Source organism: Coregonus lavaretus (genome assembly GCF_964263955.1).
Source record: "Coregonus lavaretus genome assembly, chromosome: 22".
Lineage (NCBI taxonomy): Eukaryota > Metazoa > Chordata > Actinopteri > Salmoniformes > Salmonidae > Coregonus > Coregonus lavaretus.
The window spans coordinates 28811345-28832173 of NC_140009.1; the positions used below are offsets into that span (position 1 = coordinate 28811345).

The window sequence follows — 20829 nt, forward strand, 5'->3', positions numbered from 1 at the left end:
TTTTAATTGTATTTTCTATTATGTATTATGCTTTTCCATTTGCTCGGTCTGTTTATTAGAACAAATGTTTTTTCTTGTATGCAAAATGTTCCTATTTGTTTGTGAAAATTCCTGAAAAAATACAACAACAAATAGGCTTTTGGGGTCCCAGCCCCGTTATTTGGACTGGACTGGTTGGCCTCGTTCCTGACAGTTCCGTAATATACGTTACTTGATTGGCCAATATCAAGAAATGAGGGCGGGGATTAGAGCAACACAAGGACAGTCGTGATAAGGAGGAGCGTAACGGCGTGTTTCCGGTAAAACCAGGCCGAGAGATAGCAGTAACAGTAATCTATGTAGCTACTGAAAAAGAAAGAACAGTATAGAAAGAATTGTCTACTTTGTTGGACAACGTCTGTTAAATTTGCTAAACCTTTACAAATAGATATTGATTGGTCGTCGGGAAAAGAGGCGGCTGTAGCAAGGCAATGGAAGCCGAGTTTCGGAAGATCGATGAACCCGGGAGTTGGAACGCCATTTACCAGGTAACGTTAGGTTCGTCTTGGCAAATCAAGGTGGATTTTAAGTTTCGAGTTCTGTGTGGTGAGTAGGCTAGATGTTAACATTATGGGTCTACAACGACTTATTACGTGTCTCGTGGTTATAAAGTATTATTTCTGATTTATTAGGTACCAATTATGATACCCTAGCTAGCTAGCTAGCTAGATTACCTTGTTCCGATTGATTTAAAATGACCAATCTCCTCGGCGCTGTCCGATGTATGAAGCCTTCTAGCAAGCCCCACTGTTTCGAATGATACATTTGTTATCGAGTAGGCTATGTAACGCAGATTGTCACATTTGTGACGTTTACCTGCACGTGGTTGATACATTGTAGCAGATTAGTGTTGTTACATTGACAGTGTCATCGATAGTTAAATGTAGACGGATTCCCCTACTTACTCCATGCCACAGTTCAGACATCATGCATGTTACTAGAAAAAGGGCAAACCACAATTGCAATTACATTTATCTAACTAACACATCTATTAACTATTAGAATACTCTGCATTACAGACAATGCCTAAACGTGACTGTGTGGCCAGATGTGTCATATTTGAGAATAATGTGGTGGATGACAATTTATTATAGTGTCAGCATAATTTGTCAAACTGGTTTAGGGAAATATCCTTTAGATGGCATATTAAGAGCAGATATCCCAAGTATCCTGTTATTGTGTTGTAAAGAACGACCATAGTTTTAGAAAATGGTATTTGGACATCCAGACACACTGGATAAGCACACCATAAATCTGCAAAGTAGTACATGCTCAATAAGACCCAGCTAGGGTTGAAACTAGTTTTAATTAACAGAGCACCTTTAGGAGAATACCAGTGAGAGAGCAACCATAGGAACAACCATTTGCCTCCCAAAACAAAGATATCTCCCAAGTTAAGAAATTAAGTTTGAATGTATGGTTGTTTTTTGCTCTCAGGAAATCCGTCAGCAATCAAGTGAGCTGCCCTGCAAACTTGCCAAATTACCTGAAAACAAAACTCGGAATCGCTACAGAGATGTCAGCCCATGTAAGTTTTGTACTCTTGACTCCATATAGAGGAATGATGATTGAGCTGCTGAGATTCCTCGGTCTAGATACAGAGGCAAAACATAAGATAACAACACGCAAATAACACAATAATAACAGGCTGAAACATTTGATAATAATAAAGTTTATAATAAAGTTGATGCACTATGCAGGACAGCTTTTGATACCTGTGCAATTTGCACAATCTTCTCTTCAAAATCAACACTGTTCTTGTATTTAAGTGCTATATACTGTGACTGAAACTTGTTAAGCTGTAGTCTTTGAAACATCTCATGTATGGCAACAGATGGATCTTTTAAGGTCAGATGCCTCACAAGCAGTTCAACAGATCAAGCTTTTAAAGTATATATTTTAAATCTTCCGTCATGGTAACTCGACACAGCAAAGCTGTTGTGGTTTCCTCTTTTCACAAAGATGCAAAAAGCGAACCTAAACCCTATGGGACAGACGGTCACATGTCAACCAGGGTGTCCATATGTTCTTGTTTCCTGGTTTGAGGTAAAGTGAAAATCAGCCATACACTAGACTTCTTCAAGTATTTTAAATCTTGGTCATTTACTTTAGTCCCATTCCAACTATCTTTTGATTTAGATTAGAAGAAATAGATAGTATTTCCTGTGTAGTTGAGTGGATTAGAACAGGAGAAGAAATAAACACTGCTGTGTTTCAGTCACAGATAGACAGTACAGCTGCAATAAATGTCTTTTGAGAACTGAATCTCTAAACACAAGTCCCTTGGGATATTACAAATTCATCAATGTTCTTTAATTCTCTGCAGTTGACCACAGCAGAATCCGCCTGCAACTGGGTGCGAACGACTACATTAACGCCAGCCTAATTTCTGTAGAAGAGGCACAGAGAAGCTACATTCTTACTCAGGTTTGTACTCTGGCTTTTATACTCTGGCTAGAAGGTTCTGAGAATAAATTGTTGTCTATATGTCAAGGGATTACAGCAATTTTACTTGGTTCAGAATGTCCGATTTCCAATTTATGAAGACAACAACAGCACAGTGAAAACAAACTTAAAGCAAACCCTTCAAAAGCAAGCCGGGCATCCTGTGTGACCTGGGAGGGGAGGGGGGTTCTAGTTCATAAACAAATGTATACAATTTATATAGTAGGCTATGCTCTCTGGTTTATATATGTTTTTATAATGTCCCAAATACCCTCTAGTTCATTGTCATAGTCCCGGAGGGCCGATTCCTCTTGTTCCATAGTCATGAAGTCCCTTAACTAAATGTTTATGCTGAAGCACTGAGGTTGACATACTTTCCAGTTTATCAGTAGTGTCCTTTTGACTGATAGAAAGAATAAATGTTTTATTACATTATCATCACATTGATTCTTTTCTAAGATGTACACTCACTGAGGTTTCATTTTAGGATTGTGTAAAAGTGCCACTCTGACTTGAGTGCCATGATACAGTTTAAGTCGGAAGTTAACATACACTTAGGTTGGAGTCATTAAAACTCGATTTTCAACCACTCCACAAATTTCTTGTTAACAAACTATAGTTTTGGCAAGTCGGTTAGGACATCTACTTTGTGCATGACACAAGTAATTTTTCAAACAATTGTTTACAGACAGATTATTTCACTTATAATTCACTGTATCACAATTCAAGTGGGTCAGAAGTTTACATACACTAAGTTGACTGTGCCTTTAAACAGCTTGGACAATTCTAGAAAATGATGTCATGGCTTTAGAAGCTTCTGATAGGCTAATTGACATCATTTGAGTCAATTGGAGGTGTACCTGTGGATGTATTTCAAGGCCTACCTTCAAACTCAATGCCTCTTTGCTTGACATCATGGGAAAATCAAAAGAAATCAGCCAAGACCTCAGATTTGTTTTTGTAGACCTCCACAGGTCTGGTTCATCCTTGGGAGCAATTTCCAAACACCTGAAGGTACCACGTTCATCTGTACAAACAATAGTACGCAAGTATAAACACCATGGGACCACGTAGCCGTCATACCGCTCAGGAAGGAGACGCGTTCTGTCTCCTAGAGATGAACGTAGTGCAAATCAATCCCAGAACAACAGCAAAGGACCTTGTGAAGATGCTGGAGGAAACAGGTACAAAAGTATCTATATCCTCAGTAAAACAAGTCCTATATCAACATAACCTGAAAGGCCGCTCAGCAAGGAAGAAGCCACTGCTCCAAAACCGCCATAAAAAAAGCCAGACTACGGTTTGCAACTGCACATGGGGACAAAGATCGTACTTTTGGGAGAAATGTCCTGTGGTCTGATGAAACAAAAATAGAACTGTTTGGCCATAATGACCATCATTATGTTTGGAGGAAAAAGGGGGGAGCTTGCAAGCCGGAGAACACCATCCCAACCGTGAAGCACGGGGTAGCGGCATCATGCTGTGGGGGTGCTTTGCTGCAGGAAGGACTGGTGCACTTCACAAAATAGATGGTGTCATGAGGAAGGAAAATTGTGGATATATTTAAGCAACATCTCAAGACATCAGTCAGGAAGTTAAAGCTTGGTCGCAAATGGGTCTTCCAAATGGACAATGACCCAAAGCATACTTCCAAAGTTGTGGCAAAATAGCTTAAGGACAACAAAGTCAAGGTATTGGAGTGGCCATCGCAAAGCCCTGACCTCAATCCTATAGAAAATGTGTGGGCAGAACTGAAAAGGCGTGTGCGAGCAAGGAGGCCTGCAAACCTGACTCAGTTACACCAGCTCTGTCAGGAGGAATGGGCCAAAATTCACCCAACTTATTGTGGAAGGCTACCCGAAACGTTTGACCCAAGTTAAACAATTTAAAGGCAATGCTACCAAATACTAATTGAGTCGTGGTCAAAAGTGCTGCCTCAGTTTTGATGATGTACATTTGCATATATTCCAGAATGTCATGAAGAGTGATCAGATGAATTGCAATTAATTGCAAAGTCCCTCTTTGCCATGAAAATGAACTGAATCCCCCAAAATACATTTCCACTGCATTTCAGCCCTGCCACAAAAGGACCAGCTGACATCATGTCAGTGATTCTCTCGTTAACACAAGTGAGAATGTTGACGAGGATAAGGCTGGAGATCACTCTGTCATGCTGATTGAGTTAGAATAACAGACTGGAAGCTTTAAAAGGAGGGTGGTGCTTGAAATCATTGTTCTTCCTTTGTTATCCATGGTTACCTGCAATGAAACACGTGCCGTCATCATTGCTTTGCACAAAAAGGGCTTCACAGGCAAGGATATTGCTGCTAGTAAGATTGCACCTAAATCAACCATTTATCGGATCATCAAGAACTTCAAGGAGAGAGGTTCAATTGTTGTGAAGAAGGCTTCAGGGTGCCCAAGAAAGTCCAGCAAGCGCCAGGACCGTCTCCTAAAGTTGATTCAGCTGCGGGATCGGGGCACCACCAGTGCAGAGCTTGCTCAGGAATGGCAGCAGGCAGGTGTGAGTGCATCTGCACGCACAGTGAGGCAAAGACTTTTGGAGGATGGCCTGGTGTCAAGAAGGGCAGCGAGGAAGCCACTTCTCTCCAGGAAAAACATCAGGGACAGACTGATATTCTGCAAAAGGTACAGGGATTGGACAGCTGAGGACTGGGGTAAAGTCATTTTCTCTGATGAATCCCCTTTCCGATTGTTTGGGGCATCCGGAAAAAAGCTTGTCCGGAGAAGACAAGGTGAGCGCTACCATCAGTCCTGTGTCATGCCAACAGTAAAGCATCCTGAGACCATTCATGTGTGGGGTTGCTTCTCAGCCAAGGGAGTGGGCTCACTCACAATTTTGCCTAAGAACACAGCCATGAATAAAGAATGGTACCAACACATCCTCCGAGAGCAACTTCTCCCAACCATCCAAGAACAGTTTGGTGACGAACAATGCCTTTTCCAGCATGATGGAGCACCTTGCCGTAAGGCAAAAGTGATAACTAAGTGGCTCTGGGAACAAAACATCAACATTTTGGGTCCATGGCCAGGAAACTCCCCAGACCTTAATCCCATTAAGAACTTGTGGTCAATCCTCAAGAGGCGGGTGGACAAACAAAAACCCACAAATTCTGACAAACTCCAAGCATTGATTATGCAAGAATGGGCTGCCATCAGTCAGGATGTGGCCCAGAAGTTAATTGACAGCATGCCACTGGGAAAGTGATGAAAGAAATAAAAGCTGAAATAAATAATTCTCTACTACTATTCTGACATTTCACATTCTTAAAATAAAGTGGTGATCTGAACTGACCTAAGACAGGGAATTTTTACTAGGATTAAATGTCAGGAATTGTGAAAAACTGAGTTTAAATGTATTTGGCTAAGGTGTATGTAAACTTCTGACTTCAACTGTATCTATATCAAAAGTGGGTAACACTTCATTGGAATCTTCACTGACATGCTCCTTCTACGGGTAGTGTAGCCCGGTCACATTTATTACAGTGGGTTTGTTTCAACTGTGCCTGATTGACATAAAAATAATGGATGAGAGATGCTTGTAGCGTAGCTCTGGGTTGTTTCTAACAATACCTCCGCCCCCTCTTCTTATTCCAAAGGGACCCCTTCCAAACACATGTGGTCACTTCTGGGAGATGGTTTGGGAGCAGAGGACCATGGGAGTGGTGATGCTGAACCGTGTCATTGAGAAAGGATCTGTGAGTATATCAATGATTTATTAGTAGTATTTAATTCATATGAGCCTCCTTGAATATTGAACCTCATTAACCACTATGGGCCTCCAGTTAGAGAGCGCTACTCTGTTTCAGTAAGACAGAGGGGCCATGGAAAGTTGTTCACATAAGGGCCTTTCCACTTCCTATCTCAAAATATTAATATTATACGTATTCAATGTGAACATCCCTATCAAATGTATGCACTTCTGACTGTTTTCAGGTGAAGTGTGCACAGTACTGGCCACCTAGAGAGGAGAGGGAGGCGATCTTTGAAGACACAAATTTCAAGCTTACACTTGTTTCAGAAGACATTAAGTCCTACTACACTGTCCGTCAGCTGGAGCTGGAAAATCTGTCGGTAAGATTCCTCTTCCTCATTGTGCCATCTTCTGTTCTCCTCAGATGTATCCACCCATAGAACCAGTGGATCCCAACACAGCATCCTATTATATATATATTTTTTATACTTAGGCATAAAAACAAACATTGAACAAATGGTTACACTTCCTGTTACAGTGCTCTTTTCAGTGATCTACAGTGCCCTCCATAATTATTGGGACAGTGAATCATTTTTTCTTCTTTTGGCTGTATACTTCAAAAGTTTGGATTTGAAATCAAACAATGACTATGCGGTTGAAGTGCAGACTCAGCTTTAAATTGAGGGTATTTTCATCCATATCGGGTGAGCCGTTTACAAATTTCAACACTTTTTGTACATAGTCCCCCCATTTTAGGGGAGAAAAAGTATTAGGACAAATTCACTTACAGTGAGGGGGAAAAAGTATTTGATCCCCTGCTGATTTTGTACGTTTGCCCACTGACAAAGAAATGATCAGTCTATATAAAAGACACCTGTCCACAGAAGCAATCAATCAATCAGATTCCAAACTCTCCACCATGGCCAAGACCAAAGAGCTCTCCAAGGATGTCAGGGACAAAATTGTAGACCTACACAAGGCTGGAATGGGCTACAAGACCATCGCCAAGCAGCTTGGTGAGAAGGTGACAACAGTTTATTCGCAAATGGAAGAAACACAAAATATCTGTCAATCTCCCTCGGCCTGGGGCTCCATGCAAGATCTCACCTTGTGGAGTTGCAATGATCATGAGAACGGTGAGGAATCAGCCCAGAACTACACGGGAGGATCTTGTCAATGATCTCAAGGCAGCTTGAACCATAGTCACCAAGAAAACAATTGGTAACACACTACGCCGTGAAGGACTGAAATCCTGCAGCGCCCGCAAGGTCCCCCTGCTCAAGAAAGCACATATACAGGCCCGTCTGAAGTTTGCCAATGAACATCTGAATGATTCAGAGGAGAACTGGGTGAAAGTGTTGTGGTCAGATGAGACCAAAATCGAGCTCTTTGGCATCAACTGAACTCGCCGTGTTTGGAGGACGAGGAATGCTGTCTATGACCCCAAGAACACCATCCCCATGTCAAACATGGAGGTGGAAACATTATGCTTTTGGGGTGTTTTTCTGCTAAGGGGACAGGACAACTTCACCGCATCAAAGGGACGATGGACGGGGCCATGTACGGTCAAATCTTGGGTGAGAACCTCCTTCCCTCAGCCAGGGCATTGAAAATGGGTCGTGGATGGGTATTCCAGCATGACAATGACCCAAAACACACGGCCAAGGCAACAAAGGAGTGGCTCCAGAAGAAGCACATTAAGGTCCTGGAGTGGCCTAGCCAGTCTCCAGACCTTAATCCCATAGAAAATCTGTGGAGGGAGCTGAAGTTTTGAGTTGCCAAACGCCAGCCTCGAAACCTTAATGACTTGGAGAAGATCTGCAAAGAGGAGTGGGACAAAATCCCTCCTGAGATGTGCGCAAACCTGGTGGCCAACTACAAGAAACGTCTGACCTCTGTGATTGCCAACAAGGGTTTTGCCACCAAGTACTAAGTCATGTTTTGCAGAGGGGTCAAATACTTATTTCCATCATTAAAATGCAAATCAATTTATAACATTTTTGACATGAGTTTTTCCTGCATTTTTATTTATTTATTCTGTCTCTCACTGTTCAAATAAACCTACCATTAAAATTATAGACTAATCATGTCTTTGTCAGTGGGCAAACATACAAAATCAGCAGGGGATCAAATGCTTTTTTCCCTCACTGTATGTGTAGTAAAAAGTTAAGTATTTGTTCCCATATTTATAGCACACAATGACTACATCAAGCTTGTGACTCTACATATTTTTTGGAAGCATTTGCTGTTTGTTTCAGATGATTGTGTGCCCAATATAATGTATTGTGTCATTTTGGATTCACTTTTATTGTAAAAAGGAATATAATATGTTTCTAAACACTTCTACATGAATATGGACGCTACCATGATTACGGATAATCCTGACTGAATCTTGAATAATGATGAGTGAGAATGTTAGAGACGCACAAATATCATACCCCCAAAAAATATTAACTTCCCCTGTTATTGTAATGGTGAGAGGTTAGCATGTCTTGGGGGTATGGTATTTGTGTACATACACTTATTGGCCATTATTAGGTACACCCATCTAGTACCGGGTCTGACCCCCCTTTGCCTCCAGAACAGCCTGAATTATTTGGGGCATGGAAACGTTGCTCAAATGGTATCAAGGGACCTAACGTGTGCCAGGAAAACATTCCCCACACCATTACACCACCGCCACCAGCCTGTACCGCCAAATCCTGACTCTGCCATCAGCATGACGCAACAGGAACCGGGATTCGTCGGACCAGGCAATTTTTTTCCCACTCCTCAATTGTCCAGTGTTGGTGATCGTGTTCTCACTGGAGCCGCTTGTTCTTGTTTTTAGCTGATAGGAGTGGAACCCGGTGTGGTAGTCTGCTGCAATAGCCCATCTGTAACAAGGATCGACGAGTTGTGCATTCCGAGATGCCGTTCTGCACACTACTGTTGTACTGTGCCGTTATTTGCCTGTTTGTGGCCCGCCTGTTAGCTTGCACGATTCTTGCCATTCTCTTTTGACCTCTCATCAACGAGCTGTTTTCGCCCACAGGACTGCCGCTGACTGGATCTTTTTTTGTTTGTCGCACCATTATCTGTAAAACCTAGACACTCGTGCGTGAAAAGCCCAGGAGGCCGGCCGTTTCTGCGATACTGGGACCGAACGATCATACTACGCTCAAAGTCGCTTAGGTCACTTGTTTTGCCCATTCTAACGTTCAAATCGAACAGTAACTGAATGCCTCGACGCTGATGCCTCCTACTTTATATAGCAAGCCACGGCCATGTGACTCACTGTCTGTAGGAGTGAACCATTTTTGTGAATGGGGTGTGGTGTACCTAATAAACTGTGTGTGTGTGTGTATATATATATATATACCCACATTCACTATGAGGAGTGCACTGTACTTATTTATTATCATTATCAGAAGAGATCCAGGCTATTCCTAGAAATCCTCCACACAGCTTCGGTGGGTTTATGACATCCGTCTATAAGCAACGGGTTTATGACTTCCTTCTACAAGCAACTCCGGGCTACCATGTTCCAAAGTTATTTAAAACATGATTCCTATAACGTTTTTTTTTACTTGTTCATACTTGTTATGGTAGGGAAATACAGCAATCGATATCTCTGTTCTATTTTATGCTTAGTTGGTTTATTTGTCCTCCTTCTACAGACTCTGGAAACTAGAGAGATCCTACATTTTCACTACACCACCTGGCCTGACTTTGGGGTGCCCGAATCTCCAGCCTCCTTCCTCAACTTCCTGTTTAAGGTGCGGGAGTCTGGGTGCCTCAACTCTGACCAGGGGCCTGTGGTGGTGCACTGCAGCGCAGGCATCGGCCGCTCCGGAACCTTCTGTCTCGTCGACACCTGCCTCTTACTGGTCAGTACTGGACTGGGAATTCCATAAAAAATGTCCAACTTTATTCCTCCCACAAGGGAAATTGTGCAAATGTTGTATTGAGATGGGTTGTGCATTCTCTGGCTTTATGAAGAATCATAACTTCATGCCAGGTTATTATTTATCATTTTGTAACTAACTTAGAATTGTTCAATTTAAATTATTATACAATATCCAATATGGATGGTGTTAAGAGATCGATGGGAGGTGTTGAATGGAGTTGGGACTAATAACAACTACCAACAACTAATAACAAAAAGATAACTAATGTAAAGCATACTGTGTCCATAATAAGTATATAGGTTATAGGTTGAGAGCTTTTGTGAGCACAGTTAGAAAGATATGGCATATAGAAGCAAACCGGATGGACATCATCAAAATGATCGGAGAGGTTGAGGGTAGAGGAAGTTCAGGAGTAAAAACAAACAAAATAGAATGATTGTAAAATTGACTGTGTCCATAAAATGTATATAGTATGTATAAGCTGGAAGTAGAGGCCTAAGCATTGTTGTTCACTAGTTTACTCCAATTAGGGAAGGGATGGGGGGTTGGAAAGTAATAAAGGGAAATATATTTTTTTAAAGGATATGTGTGTGTATATTTATGTATGTGTATATGTGTGCGTGTATGCATGTATGTATGAGAAAAAAACATGGGGGATTGGAAGTGATGCAGACAATTACTTTGATGGAAGTTACAATATATCTGCAATATTAAAGCTGATCTACCCCCTAAAAAAAATTAAAAATAAATAACATTTCTGTTTGCAGATGTCCATGCGCAAGGACCCGTCATCTGTGCGCATTCGTGACATGCTGCTGGAGATGAGACGCTATCGGATGGGCCTGATTCAGACCGCTGACCAACTCCGATTTTCCTACCTCGCTGTTATTGAAGGTGCCAAGTGCATCATGGGAGACGCATCGTTGCAGGTACATTTAATTTCTCTTTTAGTTGCTGCTATGAACCAACGTGCTATAGTAGATCATGCAAGAACATCCAAATTTAGTCTCCGGTGCCTGTAAAATCTGTTTGCCTTTGTGTAAGGGTTCTTTCGGGAAGTAGCTACTAGCAACAACTCCTTGTTGGCCACAGAATGTTGTTATACTTGTCCTCTAATGAAAAATTGAAGAAGTCTAATTAGGTCAAGTGTTTATTTGAATAGTTTGGATTTGGGCAGCCCAAACTAGATTTAGATGTCTCCTCATAATGTACGGACAAAGGTCATAGCTATTCTCTTCCCTGTAAAGCCTTTGAATGTTTAAATAATACCCACATCAATCCATGAATGTTTACGTTAAGGAGTCGTGGAAAGAGCTCTCCAAAGAAGAGGATGTTCCTCCAGAGTTCACCCCTCCCCTGCCCTGCCCCCGACCACCAGGTCTAATCAACGGCATGGTTGAACCTTCCTTCTTTCCTGAGGAGATTGTTGTTGAGCAGAACAATTCCCACACTCGCAGGTAAATAAGATCAGCTCAATTAGACATTTTTAGCAGTCTAGACTTCATACATGCAATATTTAATATCCCCATATCTCTCTTTGTCCTTCTCCCCCTCTGAATATCTCTCTCTCCCATTGCAGTGCCCCACCAGAAACTGAACTGCGATGGAGGGGAGGTGGTGATGGTGCTACCTTCCAGTCTCCCACTGTCCCCACTGATCAACCTGGCGGCCAGGTGGGAAGCAAAGAACCAGATCCCAAAGCTCTGATGGAACCACACCGACTGCATGAGACCGAAACTCAACAGGGGCTGAACCAGGACCAGGCAGCAGCAGCAGGAGATGACAGCCCTGAGGCTCAGGGTGCCTGGACCCCCCTGCTGGCCAACATGTGCCTCTGCACTGCCCTGGCCCTGGGTGCTTACGTCTGTTACCGGGCCTGTTTCCACTGATCTCCTCTACCCTCCTCCCTCTCTTGCTCCTCCCTTTCTCGTGTCTGTTTTTTTGCAGGGTGAATTAGGCTGTCTAGCCGGCCCTCTCTGCCTATGGGTTTACTCTGCTGGCTGAACGAGTGGATTGTTTGGACTTCAGCAAATTGATTGATTCAGACTCACTCACTCGTTTTCTTTTATAAATGCAGAACAGGGGTGTGGGAGGAAAGGACTTTCCCTCGTCACCCACCGTAGCTCCCATATGAACTGTCAGTTTGGACTCTCAGGGCCTCAATTTTCAGGTGTCAAATCCCAAATACAGGTGTTAATTTAAAAACAAATGAGTAAACAAACATTTTTCTTCTTTATAGCCGTCAGTAAAGGAAGGTATGTGTTTGTTCCTGTGTCCTGTGAGCTGAATGGTCTACTAGTTGACCCTACCTACACGCATGCACCCTCCATTCAGTTACCAAATGACACACTCATAAGTGTTCTTCCATTTCAGCCTTTGCAAATAATGTCCATTGGCTATTCACCTTTCTCTACCAAATAGTTATTTCATTACAGCACTTCAAAAAAAAAAATTGGTCAGGAGGAGTTACTCAGTGCTTGATTTGTGGCAACCCTGCAGTGCCAACGTAATGAATTGCTGCAGAGACGTTAGTAAAAAGAAAACAACCAAACCTCTCCTTGAGATGATGGGGCAGTATTATACCCAGGAGGAAGCTGAGGCTAGGGGCTGGCCACTGTCCGAGAGGAAGACTGCCCTCCCCGCCTTCCACTGGTTGAGTGGTGCATACAGGCCATAGGAGAGCTCTCTACCACTGCCCCATTTAGGGCCTTTTGGCTAGAGCTACAGGAGTGTGTGTGTGTGCGTGCGAGTGTTTAGTGAGAGTTAACTGAGCTTTCTACTGATGCTTGATTTCTATCTGCTGTCTTCGTGGAAAACATCACAAGTTAATAATATAAGTCATTTGAAATGTATTCTAGATTGTTTCCTGTTCCTTGACCCTGCCCCCCTTTTCCTTGTACCACGTATTCATTCCTAACTTGACATTTAAACAAGAGTGTCTAGTTGATAATGTGCTTTGAATGGAAGTGCCGCACACATGTATTGAGCTGTTCTGTTTGGCCTAGTTTGAGACGCTGTGTTCACATTTAGCCTGTTTCAAAAAGTGGTTCCAGCTAACGCTGATGTACAAATTCCAAAATCTGCTCTAAATGAGTCTCCAATGATTTCACAACATAATTTGTTGTCAAACCTATTAAATATCATTCAGGGATAGTGACTTCTTGCTGTCACCACATTGGATGAACAATGCAGAGGCTTTTCATGCTAAAGAAACAAAGTGAATGTGTAAGGAGGAGGGTAATGCATCAGGTGAGCGTTGCATAGTTATTAAATGTCTAGAGCAGGCGTCTGAACACAGGAGGCTGTATTAACGCACAAAAATGCCAGCGCAGCCTACTATATGGAGACACACAGACAGCAGCTAACCCTACTCTCCCTTCGCTAGCAATACAAATACTTTATATTGCCCTTTATTTTCCCCATCCTCTGACAGCTAAACCCATCCTGCCTGTATGGACAGGGAGCCTGGGATCTCAAACCAACCAAACTACCAACCAACACCAGCACACAGAATAAATAATTGTAGTGATGATCAGTTATATTACGTTATGGCATGGGCCTGTGCTGTCAAGTTTGTTGTTATTACTTTTTTCCACATAGACATCCTGCAGTTTTGAATAAACAGGTTTTTTATGAGATTAGTTCAGCTGCTAGCATTCAATTTACTTTAGTGGCTCAAAAAGAACTACGTACTTCCTGAGTCCAACAGCTGTACTTTTTCTCTAGAATGTATGAAATCCTACCCAAGGACACACCCTCTTGATACTTTTTTCAGACCAGGTTTCATTGTGCCGTCTTTTTTCCGCATCGGCAAGTAATGATGAACTCACAGTACCTACCTGGGCAGCCTTGTTCTTGGCCGGACGTTCCTGTTTTTCTGTACTTATGGTCACAAACCATTTGTCTTTTTTATTTACATCCATCATTGTATTTCTTTTTTAATAAATAAAAATGTACTGCTGATTTGTTCTAGCTTTTGGATCGGAGTCATGTTTAAGATTTTATTTTATCAGACTGAATTCTGAACAAAAGGCTGTGGTAATAAAATCAGTGTCTCTGTACTTTCCTTGTAATCTCAATCTTTTGAATGAGATTGAATTATGATCATATTGACATCACCAATTTGAAAAGGGCATTAGAAGAGAATGTCTCACCTCAGTGGTCATTGAAGCTAGGCTGAGCCTTGCCAGCCATACAAAGGGAGCAGATTGGAGCGCAGAATATGTTATACTATCAGACATTTCTTTGAGCTACTGCATCTCCCTAGAAGACCACAACGTACCAATAACATTTTACATTTTAGTCATTTAGCAGACGCTCTTATCCAGAGCGACTTACAGTTAGTGAGTGCAAACATAATTATTTTTTCATACTGGCCCCCCGTGGGAAACGAACCCACAACCCTGCCGGCCATTCCCTCCCCTACCCTGGACGATGCTGGGCCAATTGTGCGTCACCCCAAGCTCCTGAGTGGCGCAGTGGTCTAAGGCACTGCATTGCAGTGCTAACTGTGCCACTAGAGATCCTGGTTCGAATCCAGGCTCTGTCGCAGCCGGCCGCGACCGGGAGACTCATGGGCGGCGCACAATTGGCCCAGCGTCGTCCGGGGTAGGGGAGGGAATGGCCGGCAGGGATGTAGCTCAGTTGATAGAGCATGGCGTTTGCAACGCCAGGGTTGTGGGTTCAATTCCCACGGGGGGCCAGTATAAAAAAATAAAAAATGTATTCACTAACTGTAAGTCGCTCTGGATAAGAGCGTCTGCTAAATGACTGTAAATGTAAATGTCTCCCGGTCACGGCCGGCTATGACAGAGCCTGGATTCGAACCAGGATCTCTAGTGGCAGTGCCTTAGACCACTGCGCCACTAACCTTGATAGGGTGAGATAAGCCCTTATGTCCCTCAGACATTAAGCAGCTAAATCAGTAGGCTATAAAGAAGTGTCCAGCATACAGCGGTATCACAGATAGAACAATGAGACCGATATTTCACCGGATGTATAAATGTGAAGCATCGGCTTGGCGTTTCCACTCACTACCAAATATGGTAGGACGCCCAGTGGCCGGCAGTGGGAGATGATGGAACGAGATGGATTTTGGCCGACATTCTGCTAATTATTAATCGATTAAACATTTGATCTCAATACAGTTTTCTGTTCCCAAAACTAGATTCTGTTACGAACAGAGTGGACTAAGTTTAGTAGACTTTACCCTTTGCCAATGTTTTAAAAAAGTGCGTTGTTTAGAAGGAGTGCAAAGGCGAATTGAGTTATTGCACACGCGCACTTCACAGATTAGGCGTTACCCCTAACGGGAAATATGCAAATATACACTAGAACGCTCCAATAGGATCTCGCTAGCTCGTGCTTGGCTCTGCCCACCTCCTTGCTTGTTCTGCCCACTATGACTGATTTGTTCGCGTTTGAAACGAGAAGACTATGGTCTATCTTGGTTTAATTATACAATTATTTGGCGGTATGGCACTTGTGGACTAATTCTGACTTAACAGCTGCTCTTGACTTGACCATTAACAGGTAAAGCTGACCTCGCAAAAATACCGACATTTAATGACGTCTTATTTTATCTTTGTATTATTTACTGTGACAAACTTTGTAGGCTGTTTCTACATTCCGTGTTTTGAAGTTTCCACAAGGGGGCTCTTTAGTACACACAAACAGCCCAAGTTTCAACATAAACAGACAAGTCAAGTTTCCTTGTGTCATCATACAAGTGTATGACTCACATACCTGGGCACATAGTGTACAGTGTAGCCCACGTGTTTCCTGTTTTCCATAACAGTACTCATCAATAATAATCTTTCTGTATGCATAAATACATGTCAAAATTAATACAAATAGTTTCCTGATCTTTTATCTCTCAGATATAAGACAGACACTTCAGAACAAACTTCCTTTTGATTTTTTTGGGGGGGACTTTCTGTTGTTCCATGTAGTGAATCTGTTATTCAATTAGTTTCTTTTGGCTAATAGCAGCAATGCCAAATTCAACGTTTCAATAAATACAGTGCTATGAAAAAGTATTTGCCCCCTTTCTAATTTTCTCTACTTTTGCATATTTGTGATACTGAATGTTATCAGATCTTCAACCAAAACCTAATATTAGATAAAGGGAACATAAGTGAACAAATAACACAACAATTACATTTTTGCATCCCCAAAGCATCACACCACCACCACCACCATGCTTGACCTTTGGTATGATGTTCTTACTGTGGAATGCAGTGTTTGGTTTTCGCCAGGCATAATGGGACCCATCTCGTCCAAAAAGTAGACTCAAGTTTGCCAAAAAGCACCTGGATGATCATCAAGACTCTTGGAAGAACGTTCTATGGACAGATGATTCAAAAGTATAACTTTTTGGAAGACATGGTTCCAGTAATGCCTGGGGAAAACCAAACTCTGCATTCCACAGCAAGAACATCATACCAAAGGTCAAGCATGGTGGTGGTGGTGTGATGGTTTGGGGATGCTTTGCTGCTTCAGGACCTGGACGACTTGCCTTAATAGAAGGAACCATGAATTCTGCTCTGTATCAGAGAATTCTACAGGAGAATGTCAGACCATCCGTCTGTGAGCTGAAGCTGAAGCGCAGCTGGGTCATGCAGCAAGACAATGATCCAAAACACACAATCAAGTCTACATGAAAATTGCTAAAAAGCAACACATTTGAAGTTTTGGAATGGCCTAGTCATAGTCCAGACCTAATCCCAATTGAGATGTTGTGGCAGGACTTGAAACGAGCAGTTCATGCTTGAAAACCCACACGTCACTGAGTTAAAGCAGTTCTGCATGGAAGAGTGGGCCAAAATTCCTCCACAGCGACGTGAGAGACTGATCAACAACTACAGGAAGCATTTGGTTGGAGTCATTGCAGCTAAAGGTGGCACAACCAGTTATTGAGTGTAAGGGGGCAATTACTTTTTCACACAGGGGAATTGGGTGTTGCATAACTTTGTTTATGAAATAAATGAAATAAAAATGTAATTGTTGTGTTATTTGTTCACTTATGTTCCCTTTATCTAATATTAGGTTTTGGTTGAAGATCTGATAACATTCAGTATCACAAATATGCAAAAGTAGAGAAAATTAGAAAGGGGGCAAATACTTTTTCATAGCACTGTTTATTTTTTATATATTTTTTTTATTCCTTAAGGCAGGGTTCTCCAACTGGTGGCTCGTGCGCCGAATTTGGCCCGCGGGTGGTTTCATTTGCCCCCCCCCCCCCCAAGTTTTCTGAGCCCCCAAAAAAGTATATACAGTACCAGTCAAAGGTTTGGACACCTACTCATTCAAGGGTTTTTCTTTATTTTTACTATTTTCTACATTGTAGAATAATAGTGAAGACATCAAAACTATGAAATAACACATATGGAATCATGTAGTAACCAAAAAAGTGTTAAACAAATCAAAATATATTTTATATTTTATATTCTTCATAGTAGCCACCCTTTGTCTTGATGACAGCTTTGCACACTCTTGGCATTCTCTCAACCAGCTTCATGAGGAATGCTTTTTCAACAGTCTTGAAGGAGTTCGCACATATGCTGAGCACTTGTTGGCTGCTTTTCCTTCAGTCTCCGGTCCAACTCATCCCAAACCATCTCAATTGGGTTGAGGTCGGGTGATTGTGGAGGCCAGGTCATCTGATGCCGCACTCCATTTTTTATTTATTTCACCTTTTAGACTTTTACTCAAGTAGTATTTTAATGGGTTACTTTTACTTGCAATTCTACACAAGTTTTCTGCAATTCTACACATTTGGCCATGGGGCTGAGAGAAAACGTGTACATTTTATAACAAATTTCATGCAATTGACGAATTTTGCCGTGGGACAGAGAGATTAAAAAAAAAAATTTAACAGCTAATTTCCTGCAATTCTACACATTTTGCTATGGAGTGGAGAGACATTTTTAGCAATTTTAAAGCTGATTTCCAGCAACTCTATACATTTTGTAATGACTTATGCCATGTTAATATGATATCTGAGTGAGAATGACTAACAAAATCAACGGGGGTCCCCTGGAGGTCAGGGCCCCTGGGCACGTTCCCTGTGTGCCCGGTCGGTATTCGGCCATAATTAATACAAGTTTAGATAGCTGGCTAGACTAACTACCGTTCTACAAATTGTTATTTGACATGGCTAACTGAGTCACTGTCAGTGACTTGACATAACAAGAGAAAAATTGCTGATGCACAACCACATTTTGAAATTGCATCTGGTTTATTCTACTATTCTTACTCTAAATAGTAAGTTGAGACCCTGACTGAGTTCCTAAAAAAAAGTCACCAGGAACTGGCCCTGAATGTGGGTAACAACACTGTTGTTGCCCAGGACTAATATATTAACCAACAGTTCTAGGGTTTCCCAGGGAAAACTAGGGGGTAAGTGTGTGTCTGTGTTACATGCATCAGAGGAATGCAACTAAAGAGTGAGTAATAGCACTCCCAAACCACGTGGCTCTGCTGACGTCAAGAGACAGGATGGAACATGCTGCACCATTTGGCATTGGGAAAAGGACTGCCAAGGCATTTCCAGAGAAAGGAAGTGGTCTTAAAGGCACAGCCGCTCTACAAACTGTACTATGCAACATTTTTACATTAGCAGTTTACATTAGCAGGATTGTTTAAATGTTTATGGTGCTCCTGATGATGCTGCTGATAATGATGATGATGATGATGATGATAATGATAATGATCATGATGATGATCATGCTGAATGATGATGATGATACAAGAAGCACAGTTTATATGATAGTGTATCATTCTGATCCTATGATTGACTACCTGATAATAAATCAATCAATAAATTAAGTAGTAGAATATATATATATATATATTTGTTGCATATATTCATGGTCTGTGTTTGCTGTGAACAAATGTTGCTAAATGTTGTATTTGTATGTATTAGCCTTTTACTAGGTCACTTGATTGATCAATGTAGGCATAATCTTCATAATAAATACTTTCTGTGACAAAATGGGCAAGAGATGACATTTTACATTGAATTGACATTCATAGGCCTAGCTATTGGTTCTTTGCTTAGCCTCTTCTGCTGAACCTGTGACTTCAGTATCAGTCCTAATCGGACAGGGAGTCACTCCTGCCCTACAGGCTCTTCCAATGTGTATCCTGAGTTTAGTCATTAACCTGGAACTTCCCAATGGCCAGCCAGCCCTGAGAGGCCCTGAGGGAATAAAAGGGCGGTCTTTGTCCTTAGCTAAGTTTTACTCTTATACTCTGAGTTACTTCATTGGGGCCATGTGGGGATCTGGAAATTCCAGAAAACGAAACCATCTGAGAAATGCTTAATGACTTGTGGGAGCTTGAGTCATCAGAACCTAATAGATGGATGCAGACACATTTGGCTTGTCATGTACATACACAGTACCTGGTGGTCATGCATACAGGTCATGCAGCTTGCAATGTCTCATAATACCTCCACCAGAAGTTTTTCACTGAATGAAAGATCAATTCACTTTCATTATCTATCTATCTGAGAACATTACGGCCATTGATTTTTTCATTACTGAACGTGGAAGTGTGACAAATCCTCAGTAAGTTTTAAGAGTATTTTGACTCAAAACCAGCCTCCTAAACTGAGAGTGCTTTCTTCACTATAATGGAAAAACACGGTGTTATTGGCTTATTGCTATCCCGACCACCACAACATAGTTTCTGAAGTTGATCTCTTTGGTGACGGTTGTTATGACACTAACCCATGAGCATTAGTACTGGTTCCTGTTCCTGTCCCTGGTTGCTGATGGCGTTGACACCCTGTTACTGTCAGGCCTGCTACGGCTGAGATGTCACATGCGGTCTTGCTTGGTGTTAAGAGGTTTGGTTTAGGCATGTAGGTCATAGCAGCTTGCTCTATGTCTCAACAGACGTTCTCCTGAGTCGTATAGCTGGTGTTTCCACCTCCAACATGCTCTGCATCTCCCACTTCCTTCCTCTGGCCCAGCGCTCATCGAACACGGCAACGACTGATGACGTTGACAAGAGGGTGATAATGAAAACAAACCTTACTGAGCTGACCGCCCTGGGCCTCCTCCACCATAACAGTCGACATTGCTGTATTGCTTTTCACATTGGTGACTGTTATCATTATATGCAAAGTTGTACATACTTTGGTAGTGGCAGAAGAAATTGTCAATTTGTCCGTGGTTGTGAAATATGTTGTTTTTTGTAGATATCCACATGTATATACCCAATGCATTACATACTGTATAATGTGTATAGTCCCGTGTAGCTCAGTTGGTAGAGCATGGCGCTTGCAATGCCAGGGTTGTGGGTTCGATTCCCACGGGGGGCCAGTATGAAAAATGTATGCACTCACTAACTGTAAGTCGCTCTGGATAAGAGCGTCTGCTAAATGACTAAAATGTAAATGTATATACTGATACAAATGTACTGTTATTTATTATAATTTTTTACATTTATCATCATCAGCTACACCTAATCATGGAAATAAGGGGAAAGGTTCAAATGAATTTGAGGTTTGTCACATTTTGGTTGATGTGGGTGGTTTGTTCATCTATTCAAACAATGTGTGCCAACACACCCCATTTCCTGTTTAGTAGTCTGTGTGGGCCGGCTCACCTGTACGTGGATGAGTGTGAGACATCGTGTAGCTAGACGACATGACTAGGATCTTATTGCGCAACTATCCACAACTAATCTGGAGCAGCAGACAATAATGATGGAAAATAGTTTGAAATCTGT

At 41.9% G+C, this 20829-nt stretch overlaps 1 protein-coding gene across 1 annotated transcript; it reads left to right on the top strand.

Moving 5' to 3' along the window:
* The first annotated feature begins 292 nt into the window (after window positions 1–292).
* Window positions 293–14150, top strand: LOC311149695 (tyrosine-protein phosphatase non-receptor type 1-like). Its single transcript, XM_084186904.1, has 9 exons — window positions 293–527; window positions 1477–1567; window positions 2366–2466; window positions 6105–6203; window positions 6442–6579; window positions 9859–10068; window positions 10857–11018; window positions 11389–11546; window positions 11669–14150. Exons 1-9 carry the CDS (start codon window positions 471–473, stop codon window positions 11976–11978), a joined length of 1326 nt encoding a protein of 441 aa, XP_084043030.1. The 5' UTR covers window positions 293–470; the 3' UTR covers window positions 11979–14150.
* Window positions 14151–20829: the final 6679 nt, after the last annotated feature.